This window comes from Pristis pectinata, chromosome 18 (assembly GCF_009764475.1).
Source record: "Pristis pectinata isolate sPriPec2 chromosome 18, sPriPec2.1.pri, whole genome shotgun sequence".
Lineage (NCBI taxonomy): Eukaryota > Metazoa > Chordata > Chondrichthyes > Rhinopristiformes > Pristidae > Pristis > Pristis pectinata.
The window spans coordinates 39,881,006-39,894,010 of record NC_067422.1 but is presented as its reverse complement, the minus strand read 5'-3'; the positions used below and the strand labels follow the sequence as shown (position 1 = coordinate 39,894,010).

Sequence of the window (13,005 nt, the reverse complement as noted above, 5' to 3'; positions counted from 1 at the left end):
GCATGCGTAGAGCGGAGACTCTACAGCGGCTGTCGCGTCAGTCGCCCTCTTTTAGTTTAACCTTTCGGGTCTATTTTCATTTATCAGCATTTGTTCCGCTTGTTGCTGCTCTGCCGAGTACCTCCACCGTCTTCGGCATTGTGCTTTTGTTTTATATCAGAACATTATGGAGGGACTTGGAAGTTAAACGCTTTTTGGCCGCGATTTTTTTGTGTGCACGGTTTCTCTCTCCGCACATGCTGCCTGATCCACTGAATACCTCCGGTAGTGTTTATTTTATTGTATTTTCCTTCACTGTCTAACAGCAATCTTCAGCCAGTCGGCTGAGTGCTTCGCGGGAGCAGCACGTTTCCCGCCTTGCGCCGTTTAACGAACGCTGCCCGTTGATAGGGCACTTCAACCGTCTGTCAAAGCAGCCTTCTATCTCCATTGGCTAATCGCGCTGGCGTGCCGGTTCGTTGGCCAATGGGCGCGGGGTTTGCCGTGGGCCTGGGCGGGTTGAAGCGCCGGCGGGCCGGGACCTCCCGCCTCGCAGGCTGCCCGCACTCTCGGCGGTGACTCACCCGGGCCGGCCGGTGCCCAGCTTCTGCCTTACCTGGTGCTTGTGGGCCCGGCACAGGTAGGTGCCGCCTCCCCCACCCCCGTCAATCCGCTCGGCCTCCTGGCCCTCCGGCTGGCTGGGCCGGGAGTTGGTGGCGCGCTGATTCGCTGCAGACGAACCATGATATCTGCCGGCGCGCTTCATGTGTCGGGCTTAAACTTACTTCACGGAAGGTTCTGTGAAGATGAGGGATTGTGCCCGTCACCATAAAGAATTAGACATGCTGCTGAAATGTTGTTTCTTTAAGCTTGCGTAACACACGCAAGGCGCTGGAGGAGCTCAGCAGGTCAGGCAGCATCTGTGGAGAGAAATACACAGTCGACGTTTCGGGTTGAGTCCCTGATGAAGATGGGGTGGGGGGGGTCAGAGGAGTGAAGGGGGGACGAGGGCCCGGGGCAGGGCTTGATGTCATTGGTGAGAGTAGTGGTGGAAGCAGAGGAGCAGTAGGACCCAGGGGCGGTGTGAGAGGTCTCGGCCTGCGGCGGCCGGGGCTGTGGCCAAAACGACCCAGTACAGGTACTCAAACAACTGCAACATGATGTCCCAACTCCGATAATCAATGCCCTGACTAATGAAGGCCAGCGTGCTAAATGCCTTTTTCACCACCTTGCCTGCCTGTGACGTTGCTTTCTACGAACTATGCACTTGTACTCCTAGGTTCCATAACACTTCCTGTGCCCTGCCATTCACAGTACAAGTCCTATGCTGATTTGACTTTCCAAAATGCATCACCTCACACTTATCTGTATTGAAGTCGGTTTACCATTCCTCAGCCTGCTTCCCTAATTGATTAAGATCCCCCTGTAATCTATGACAACAGCAGCTCCTAATTTCGTATCATCTGCAAATTTACTGATCAAGCCTTGAGCATTCGCATACAAATCATTTATATAAATAACCAACAAGGGTCCCAACGCCGACCCCTGCGGCACACCACTAGTCACCGGCCTCCATTCTCAGAAACAACCTTCAACCACCACTCTCTGCTTCCTACGTCCCAGCCAATTTTGAATCCACCTAACTAGCTCTCCCTGGATTCCATTGGACCTAATCTTCAAGACCAGCCTACCATGCAGGACCATGTTGAAGACCTTGCTAAAGTCCAAATAGACAACATCTACTGCCCTACAGTCATCTACCTTTTTGGTTATCTCTTCAAAAAAAAATCTATAAGCACAACTTTCTATGCTGTAAGGCTGCAAATACCTCCTCCCTTGTAATATGAATGTTCTCCATAACATCTCCAATAGTTTCCCTTATCTTTTGAGCAACCATGATTTTCTCCTCAGTAAACACTGTTTACTGTTAAAAATTCCACCCATCTCCTGTGGCTTGAGACATAGGCAACCCTGCTGATCTTTAAGGGGACTGACTCTCTCCCTGACTGCCCTTTTACTCTTTAATATAGCTATAGAGCCTCGGAATCTTCCTTAACCTTACCTGCCAGATCCAACTCATACACTCTCTTTGCCTTCCTGATTTCCCTCGAGTATTCTTAATCTTTTTATAATAATTGAGGGATTCACTTGCCCCCAACCTTCTAAACATAATGTATGCTTCCTTTTTCTTGACCAGAGCCTCAATATCTCTTGTCAGCCAGAGTTCCCGAAACTTGCCAGGTCTACCCTTCACCCTAATAGGAACATGCTGCTCCTGAACTCTTGATATCACACTCTTAACAGGCTCAAAAATTAGCCCTGCTCCAGTTTAGGACCCTAACCTGTGGACCTGTCCTATCCTTTTCTATCACTGTCTTAAAACTAATAGAATTATGTTCACTAGTGGCAAAGTGCTCCCTGACTGCCACTTCAGTTACCTGCCATACATAGTTCCCTAAGACAAGGTCCAGTATTGCACCCTGCCAAGTATTATTGACTCAGGAAACTTTCCTGGACATATTTCACAAATTCCACCCCATCCAGGCCCTTAATATATTCAAGAAAGAGATTAATATATTTCTTGATGCTAAAGGGATCAATACGAGAAGGCTAGAAGAGGGTATTGGAATGGATGATGAGCTATGATAATGTTGTATGGTGGACAAGGGATGAATAGCCTACTGCTGCTGCCATGTTGTGTTTCTATGTCTTGTGGCAATAGCATTGTGCGAAGTGGAATAAATTAACACAAACCTGGTAGCTCAAAGAATGCCAGTGGCCAATATCAGCACGATCGGTTTGTAAGAGAAGCTTTTCACTGTACCTCGGTACAAGTGACAATAATAAACCAATACCAATACCTGAATTATATCCCATCTGTAATCTAATGGCTTGGGCATATCTCTGACTCTTCCATTATCATATAGCCCAATGATAGAGAATCTACAGTATCCAATATCCAATGGGTTGACAACTGGTTCATTCATTAATACACTATGTTCTCATTTATCTGCAGATCCACATACTTGTGAAGTTGGTCACATAGTGGGTTGGGTGTGCTATCAGAGCAAGGGTCAGGGTTGAGAACACGCTTCACTACTGTGACCACTGAGATCAACTGTAGTTTTGAGCTGCCTTCAATGAAATTAGTATAGAATTATTTATTAAATATAAAAGCTTTTTCTTTATTCAGTGGCACAGCTAGTACAACTGCTGCCTTATAACTCCATTGACCAGGTTCAGTCCTAATCTGTGGTGCTGGTTGGGTGACTTTTCCACTAAGTGGATTTCCTTCCGGTGCTCCACTTTCCTCCCATGTCCCAAAGATGGTAGATTAACTGGCCATTGTGAATTGTTGCTAGTGTGTAGGTGAGTGGTAGAATGTGGGCATAGATGATGGGAATTTGGGGAGAACAGGTTACAGGGAAAATCAGTGGGAAATGGAATTGCTCCTTGAGCCCACGCAGACTCAATGGGCTGAGAAAGGCCCCGTGTCATCAGCAAATATGTTACCTGATCAGTCAGGGAGCTGTGAAATGTTTTTCGCATTACTTATGTAAATACTGAATTATTTATTTTCTTCATAATTTGTTTAATGTACTGTTTCTATGATTCTTTATGTTATTCTACTCTGCATTTTCAGAGCATATTCAGTTTGCCATTAGTGCCGTTTCCAGTTGCTGAAACTTTATTTGTGAAAAAGCAATTCCACTACTACCTGTGGCTGCCTGTTCTGGATGCTATCACTCTGTGTTTTCAAAAAAAAATGTGACTTGCACATCTCCTTTAAACTTTCTGCCTCTCAGCTTAAACCTATGTCCTCTAGTATTTGTATATGACCATTCTAGCATTGCTTTTATTTATCTCTTTTGTTTTCATTCATTGATTTACTTATACTCCAGACAGATCAACTGAGATTTAAAGCCTTCACCACCTTTCTAAGTCAGCACCACTACCATTTGTTTCTTACGCCCTGCCGTGGCTTTCATCCTATCACAAATATTTCCTTTATTCTGTCCACTCCTTTTGCTTCACTACAACTAAGACTCTAACTTCGGGTAACCTCATCCCTTCTTTTTCTTCCCCTCTCACCTACCTTCCCCCTCCCACCTGGACTTGCCTATCACCTGCCTCCCCCTCCCCCTCTTATTCTGGCTTCTGCCCTCTTCCTTTCCTGCCCTGGTGAAGGGTCTCAGCCTGAAGTGTCAACTGTTTATTTCCCTCCATGGATGCTGCCTGACCTGCGGAGTTCCTCCAGCACTTTTTGTGTATTGCACCAAGTTCCAGCAACTGTAGAATTTCTTGTGTTTCTATTTTTAAGTTTTCTCGGTTCTGATAAATAGTCAGCAATCTGAAATGTTAACACTGTTTCTGTCTCCAGAGATCAAAAATATGCTGTGATCTTGAATATAGGAGCAGAAATAGGCCCCAGGCCCCTCAAACCTGCCCTGTTGTTAAATACAACAGCTCTCTGATACCTTCTCTTACCAACCCCTGGACCTGACCCCACCAACGAACACCAGCCATCATCTCCTGCGCTGTCACAGATCTCATTACATCAGGAGATCTCCCCTCCACAACCTCTAACCTGAACGTGCCTGAAACCCTGCACTTCCCACTTCTATGTCTTACCCACAAACAATGTTTTGGTAGGCCCATTGGTTCTGCCTACTCTTGCCCCATCAAACCTTTCTCTTCATACCTCAAGTCTATTCTGAATCCCCTTGTCCAGATCCTTCCCACCTACATCCAGGAGACCTCGCGTGCCCTCCACCATTTGGACAACTTCCAATTCCTCGGTCCCCACAACCTCATCTTCACTATGCATGTCCAAGTCTTGATACACCTCCATCCCCCATCAGGAAGGTCTTAAAGCCCTATGCTTCTTTCTACACCAAAGATCCAACCAGTTCCCCTCCACCCACAAATCAAAGCTGTAACCATGGACACCTGTATGGGCCCCAGCCATGCCTGTCTTTTTCCTGGCTACCTGGAAAAGTCCCTGTTCCAAACCTTCAACAGTACCACTCCCCAACTCTTCCTCCATTACATTGGTGCTGCTTCATGCACCCATGCAGAACTCATCAATTTTCTCACCTTCACCACCAACTTCCACCCTGTTCTCAAATTCACCTGGACCGTTTTTGACACTTCTCTTGCTTTTCTAGATCTCTCTGTCTCCATCTCAGGAGACAAACTATCCACTTGTATTTACTATAAACCCACTGACTCCCACAGCTACTTAGACTCCACCTCTTCCCACCCTGGTTCTTGTAAGGATGCCATTCCTTTTTCCCAATTTCTCTATCTCTGCCGCATCTGCTCTGAAGATCAGGCTTTCTGTTCCAGGACATCTGAAAATTTTCAGCAAATATGGCTTCCCTTCTGCTGTGGTTTACGGAGCCCACCCTCGCGTCTCCGCTGTTTTGCGTACTTCTGCTCTCACCCCACTCCCTCCAGACAGAACAGAGGTAGAGTTCCCCTGGTCCTCACCTTTCACCCTACGAGCCTCCGCATCCAGCATATCGTCCTTCGTCATTTCTGCCAGCTGCAATGAGATCCCACCACCAGCCACATCTCTCTACACCTTTCCACCTCCCACAGGACCACTCCCTCTGTGACTCCCTGGTCCGCTCCTCCCAACCCCTCCCTGACCCCTGGCACTTTCCTTACATTTAACACATGTCCTTACATTTCCTCCCTCACCACCATCTAGAGAGCTAAACAGCCCTCCAGGAGGTTCATGTGCACCCCCTTGAGAACAAGCACAGACTGGACGACTGTTTCACAGAGCACCTACGCTTGGTCCTCAATGGCCATCCCAAGCTCCCAGATGCATGCCATTTTATTTCCCCTTCCTACTCCCACACTGACCTGTCCATCCTCTGCCTTCTCTACTGCCAGGGTGAAGCCCAACGAAACTGGAGGAGTACTCTACAGCCCAATGACATGAACATTAAGTTTTCTGGTTTAGGTAACCCTCCTCTCTGATGGGTTGTTCCCCACCCCCTCTCTTTTTCCCCTCCTCTTTCTCTTGTTCTGATCTGGTCCTCTGAATTTTGTCCTCTTTCCCTCAAACACCAACAGCTCCCCATCACCTATCTTCACGGTCCTCCCCCCTCCTGGTTCCATCCACCCACTACACTCACTCAGTTCACCGATAGGCTCCCCCCCACCCCCATCTGGTTCTGGTTCCATCTGCCATACACCTCTCCCCCAATGGTTTCCATTCTCACCTCCTTTACTTATCAGAGTCCATTGTGTTCCTGCTTATCTCCATCCAGCAGCTGTCTCCAAATCATCATACTCCCCTCCCCCACCTTGCTCCATCTGTCTCTTCATACACGCATCTTCTTTTCACTCTCTATCTATGTCTGCTTCCATCTACCATCCACCTGCCACTGTCTCCCAGCTCCACCCCTCCTCCCTTCCCCTACCTGGCACAACCCACCTGTCAAGTTACCGCTCCTCAGTCCACCAATCACCTCGGACTCCTGTCCCACCAGTCCCCTTCCCCTCTTTATATTGTCTGTCTCTCCTCTCCACCCTCAGTCCTGATGCAGGTTTTCAACCAAAGCATCAACAATTCCTTTCCTCCCACAGATGCTGCACAACCCTCTGAGTTCCTCCAGCAGATTGTTTGTTGCTCCAGATTCCAGCATCTGCATTCTCTTGTGTCTGCCATTAAATATGATCAGGACTGATGTGTCCCAGACCTCAGCTCCTCTTCTGTGCCATTTCCACGTAGACCTCGATTCCCCAATCTTTCAAGAATGTATTCATGTCACCTATGAATACCTCCAGTGATCTTACTTCTATAACCCTTCAGGGTAAAGAATTCCAGCGATTCACCGCCTCCTGTGAGAATAAATTCCTAAGCACCTCGGTTTTAAATGTTAAGGAAGTTATAGATTCAGAATTCTGAATGGGTGAGGCATTGGGTTGTTAACAGTTTTTCACATCTGGAAGTCAGCTTTGATTCCAACAAGCACCAATGGAAATATCTTTTTGCATTCAGTTACAGGATGTGGGCATCACTGGCAGTCCAGCATTTTCTTCCCTTATTGTTCTGAGGAGGATGTTGGTGAGGCATCTTCTTGATTAGCTGTGCTACACAAGGTGAAAGTATTCCCATTATGGGGTGTTATAAACAAAGCAACAACGAAGAATAATGATAATAGTATATTGACAGGATTTTGAAGGGGACTTGTAAATGATGTTGTAACCATGCAACGTCTTTCTTCTGGTTGGTGGAGGCTGTGGCTTCAGGAAGTTTTGTGGAAGAAGATTTGGAAAGTTGCTGAAGTGCTCTTTTGTTGATCATAGTGATTCCATTGGTGTGGTTGGAGTAAAAGTTAATGGTGGAGATTTGGATGACTGTCTGTAGTATGAAAGGCCAGGGGTCAGATGACGGTGACAACACTACTGACCCCCATGGTCAGATGATAGCATTGCCTATCAGGTCGGAAGCTATACCACTGTCAATCAGGGGCCCGGCTCTGCCCCATTAGGTAAACACCTTTGTCTTGCTGGACCACTCGGACTGGTCTGTGCGAGCACCTTTGTTCCTGGCCACATCTACTATTGGCCCTTTTAAACACCTTTGTCCTTGCTGGGCTACCCAGCCCCCCAGCAGCATATAAGTGCTGCATGTTTGGTTTTTCTTCCTCTTTTTCTGTGTCCGAGGATGTTGAGGTAAGCTGTGCACTACTCCAGGGCAGTTAGTTAAGGACTCCCGAGACCAAAGAGCCAATGTTTGTCCAGAATCATGGTGTCCAAACATTGTATAGTTTATTCCTTGATCATTTGTACCCAGTTATTGTGTGTGTGTGTGTGTGTGTGTATGTGTGTGTGTGTGTGTGTGTGTGTGTGTGTGTGTGAACGAACCTCACCCTCTGTCACGATTTCCCTCCACATTCATGATCTCATGCTTGAGAGTGTGCGAGTGTGCATCTGTTCCCATTCATTCTGTCCTGCATTTGTCTTTGTTAATAAACCATTTTTAAATTACAAGGGCTGTGTGTCCAGACCTTTATCTTTAAGATACCAAAAGAACCTTTCTCACAACACTGTCAAGCAGCATGTTTTTTCTTAGGTAGTATCGAGTGTCTTGGATTTTGGAGCTGCACTTGTCCAGGCACATGCAGTATCCTATATCTGCTTAAGTTTGCATGCTTAATCTGCCTCTTGGTAAACTGTGGTCTGGATTGAGTTTGCAGACTGAACTGGAGAACTTGTATCTTCAGGACTGTTATTTTTTGAAATACTACTTGCACGTAGTGGCTGATGCAAGTTGTCGACTAGGTGGAGGGAGATTTATTGTGTCTCGCATCTGTCCAGTATCCAACCTGACAGCATTATATTCTGATGCTCTGTACCTATAGTGGGAATTAATTCTTCTTTCACCATAAACAGTACAAATTCATCAAAACAGCTCGAACAATATAGGATTGTATATTAATGTCATTATTTGGCATCTTGTCTTATTTGAGGTGTGCCGGTTTTGAGCTGCCAAGAGGATGCTGTGGTGCAACGATGATTCAGAAAACAAAGGTGGTGATACAAACTTAGATGATGATTCAACCAAGTTGCCTGCTATCAACTTCACAGGGCTTCGAAGTCATGCAATTTCTGATGGTTCCTTGGATTTCAATCTCAGAGCTCCAAAACGGGCAACTTCAATTGATGTGCAAGGTTCAGATTCCAAAAGCTGTGACCTTCCATTATCTGGTGAAGCTGAAAGCTCTCAGCTGGATCTCAGCCATTCTCCTGCCTGCTTGTCCAATGAAATAGTAATGGTAGTGAGTAGTGAGAGTGATGGTGAAAACGATCTAGAAATTCCTCTGTCAGAAAGACTAAAGATGAAACTTGCTGAGAACAAAAAGTTTGACAAATCTGACCGCTCAATTTCCGAATCTAGTCAAGAAAATTATAGTCATGTCCCCAATAAACTTCAATGTAGTCAAATTGATCCCAAGGTTAAGCTAGCTGATGTCACTGAACTTAAAGACCAAACTATGGGACCTTCATTCATTCGACGGAGAGCTGTCTCTTCCCGCTCAACATGGGACATTTCAGACTCTGATGGTGATGAACTCTGCATATTGCAACCAGTAAAATCATGTGAGCCACACTCAAATTTGAGTCAATCATGTATCAAAGATCTTGCATCTTCCAAAGAGGTGACAACAGCTCCATCTAACCATAAGAAAAGGATTAAACGGAATCCATCAGAAATGGGAAGAGCTCAACAGGAGGCATTGAAAAAATGTCAAGAACGAGAGCTGCAGCGAGCAGAGAAGGAAAATATTCGTAGACTACGAGAACAAGAAAAAGCTACAAGAAAGATGTTGGCTGGCATTGAGAAGATGTTGCGACCAGGGGAGTGTCTGAAACACATACAGGTCTCAATTGATCCAGGTGAGTTTTTAAAAACAAATTTGATGTAGTAGGCAAACAAAGCTTGTTAAATCACGCTTAGGTTAGTCATTATTGCAACAGTTACCTGATTTAATAATGTGGAAAATACTTCAAGTACTGCAAAGTACTGGAACCAACAACTTACATTTATATAGTGCCTCCAAGACTGAATTTCCAAAGATCATCAAGGATGAAATCAAACTGATGTGAATCAAGAAATAAGTGTTTAGAGGTGCCACCGAAGGCAGCGGTTAGAGGTGCAGTTGAGAATTTTGTAGGCAATGGTGTATACAGCAACATTGAAAAAGTCAAAATAAAATTCTAGAAAATTCCTCAATGGTGCTCTGTCTGTGTTGGCACGCTTCTGTGGCATTGTTGTACAATATACTGAAACTGAGAGATCCAAGGTAAAGCCAACACACACCAGCTCACTGAAAACATGGAACTAGATTAGACAGGGAGGAACAAATAAGTCCATATATTCACTGAAGGACATGAATTCAAGACAGGAAGCCAAGACACAAGCATTTACTATGACTCAGATAGGCGAGGCATGATTGAGTTTGAGCTTGTATTAAGTGGAGTTCAGGAAACCTGGCGACATCCAGCCTTGAGGTGATAAAACAGGGATGGATGAGCTGCAAATGAAGCCCAACAGTTTTAAAGAAACTGATAGAAGCAATTTTGATGGCAGACAACATTTGGGATTTGGAGCTAAATTCAGGATTAAATAGAAATATCAGAGAGAGATCAAGAGTTATAAGGTTATAGTAATAGGGGATTTTAAATTCCCCAAAATTCACTGGGACCATTTTTGTATGAAAGGCTCAAGAAGTGAATTTTAAGGAACTTCCAGGAGAGCTTTCCGAGCCAGAAGTAGACCAGGGAAAAGGCAGAACTAGACCTAATCTTAGAGAATCAGCTGGGCAATTGGTTGGAGTGTCTGTGGAAGAGATTCCAGAAATTGTGACCATAACTCTAAGATTGCAGGTAGTTACAGAGATGGAGAAGGATGGTGTGAAAATTAGGGTGCTGGATTGGGATGGGGTGGGAGTTCAATTGATATACTGAAGGGGGAGGGAGAACAGCCAGAGGTCTATAGAGAATTAGGAAGGAAGTTGAGAAGCAGGACCTCAAAGGTAGTAATTTCCGGATTACTGCCTGTGCTAAGTGACAGTCGGTATAGGAACAGAATGAGGAGGAGGTTAAATGTGTGGTTGAGGGATTTGAGTAAGGAGCAGGGATTCAGTTTTCTGGATCATTGGGGCCTCTTTTGGGGCAGGTATGACCTGTTCAAAGAAGACGGGTTGCACTTGAATCCCAGGGCGACCAACATACTGGCGGGGAGGTTTGCTAAGGCTACTGGGGAGAGTTTAAACTAGAATTGTTGCGGGGTGGGATCTGTACTGGAGAGACTGGGGAAGAGGTGTTTGGCTCTCAAATAGAGGAAGCTAGGAGTAAGTTCCATAGGCAGGTGATAGACAAGGGAAGTGTTCAGACAGGCTTGAGATGGGTCTATTTTAACGCAAGGAGTATTGTGAATAAGGCGGATGAGCTTAGAGCTTGGATCGATACTTGGAGCTATGATGTGGTGGCCATTACAGAGACTTGGATGGCTCTGGGGCTGGAATGGTTGATTCAAGTGCCAGGTTTTAGGTGTTTCAGAAAAGACAGGGAGGGAGGCAAAAGAGGTGGGGTAGTGGCACTGTTGATCAGAGATAGTGTCACAGCTGCGGAAAAGGTGGACGTTGCGGAGGGATTGTCAACAGAGTCTCTGTGGGTGGAGGTTAGGAACAGGAAGGGGTCAATAACTTTACTGGGTGTTTTTTATAGGCCGCCCAATAGTGACAGAGTTATTGAGGAGCAGATAGGGAAGCAGATCCTAGAAAGGTGTAGAATAACAAAGTTGTTGTGATGGGGGATTTTAATTTCCCAGACATCGACTGGCATCTCCAGACAGTGAGGGGTTTAGATGGGGTGGAGTTTGTTAGGTGTGTTCAGGAAGGGTTCTTGACACAGTATGTAGATAGACCTACAAGAGGAGAGGCTGTGCTTGATTTGGTATTGGGAAATGAACCTGGTCAGGTGTTAGATCTCTCAGTGGGTGAACATTTTGGTGATAATGATCATAATTCTATCTCCTTTACGTTAGCACTGGAGAGAGATAGGAAGAGACAGACTAGAAAGGCGTTTACTTGGAGTAAAGGGAATTATGAGGCTCTCAGGCAGGAAATTGGAAGATTAAATTGGGAACAGATGTTCTTTGGGAAAAGTACGGAAGATATGTGGCAAATATTCAGGGGGTATTTGTGTGGAGTTCTGCATAGACATGTTCCGATGAGACGGGGGAGTCACGAGAGGATACAGGAACCGTGGTGTACAAAGGCTATAATAAATCTGGTCAAAAGGAAAAGAAAAGCATACAAAAGGTACAGAGAGCTAGGTAATGTTAGAGATCTGGAAGAGTACAAGGCTAAAAGGAAGGAACTTAGATTAGGAGAGCCAGAAGGGGACATGAGAAGGCCTTGGCGGGCAGGATGAAGGAAAACCCCAAGGTGTTCTACAAGTATGTGAAGAGTAACAAGATGAGATGCGAAAGGATAGGGCCTATCAAGTGCAGCAGTGGGAAAGTGTGTATAGATCCGTAAGAAATAGCAGAGGTACTTAATGAATACTTTACGTCGGTATTCACTATGGAAAAGGATCTAGGGGATTGTCGTGGGGACATGCAGTGGCCTGAAAAGCTTGAGCATGTAGATATTAGAAAAGAGGTGGTGCTGAAATTTTTGGAAAGCATCAAGTTAGATAAGTCGCCAGGACCGGATGGGATGTACCCCAGGTTGCTGTAGGAGGCGAGGGAGGAGATTGCGGAGCCTCTGACAATGATCTTTGCGTCATTGATGGAGACTGGAGAGGTTCCGGAAGATTGGAGGGTTGCAGATGTTGTTCCCTTATTCAAGAAGGGGAGTAGGATTAGCTCAGGGAATTATAGACTGGTGAGTCTTACCTCAGTGGTTGGTAAGCTGATGGAGAAGATCCTGAGAGACAGGATTTATGAACATTTGGAGAGGTATGATATGATTAGGAATAGTTAGCATGGCTTTGTCAAGGGCAGGTCCTGTCTTACGAGCCTGATTGAGTTTTTTGAGGATGTGACTAAACACATTGATGAAGGGAGAGCAGTAGATGTAGTGTATATGGATTTCAGCAAGGCATTTGATAAGGTACCCCATGCAAGGCTTATGGAGAAGGTGAGGAGACATGGGATCCAAGGGGACATTGCAGTGTGGATCCAGAAGGGTCATATTGTGAGTGGAGGTCGGTGACCAGTGGTGTACCCCAGGGGTCTGTACTGGGACCCTGACTCTTTGTGATTTTTATAAATAACCTGGATGAGGAAGTGGAGGGGTGGGTTAGTAAGTTTGCGGATGACATGAAGGTTGGGGGTGTTGTGGATAGTTTGGAGGGCTGTCAGAGGTTACAGAGGGACATAGATAGGATGCAAAGTTGGGCTGAGAAGTGGCAGATGCAGTTCAACCCAGATAAGTGTGAAGTGGTTCATTTTGGTAGGTCAAATATGTTGGCGGAATATAGTATTAATGGTAG

At 45.6% G+C, this 13,005-nt stretch overlaps 1 protein-coding gene across 5 annotated transcripts in view; it reads left to right on the top strand.

The window, feature by feature from the left end:
- Positions 1 to 40: 40 nt before the first annotated feature.
- The window catches only part of eme1 (essential meiotic structure-specific endonuclease 1), a 52,362-nt gene continuing 39,397 nt past the window's right edge, over positions 41 to 13,005 (top strand). For 2 of the 5 annotated variants that reach the window (XR_007957753.1, XM_052033095.1), the window contains exons 1-2: positions 494 to 619; positions 8,472 to 9,399. Coding sequence is in view for 4 of the 5 variants with exons in the window: in XM_052033095.1 (XP_051889055.1) it covers positions 8,499 to 9,399 (901 nt within the window). In the remaining variant the exon portion in view is untranslated. Of the gene's footprint in view, positions 265 to 493; positions 620 to 1,013; positions 1,118 to 7,072; positions 7,099 to 8,471; positions 9,400 to 13,005 lie in introns of those variants that run through there. The other 3 variants (XM_052033096.1, XM_052033099.1, XM_052033097.1) reach the window with 3 other exon arrangements.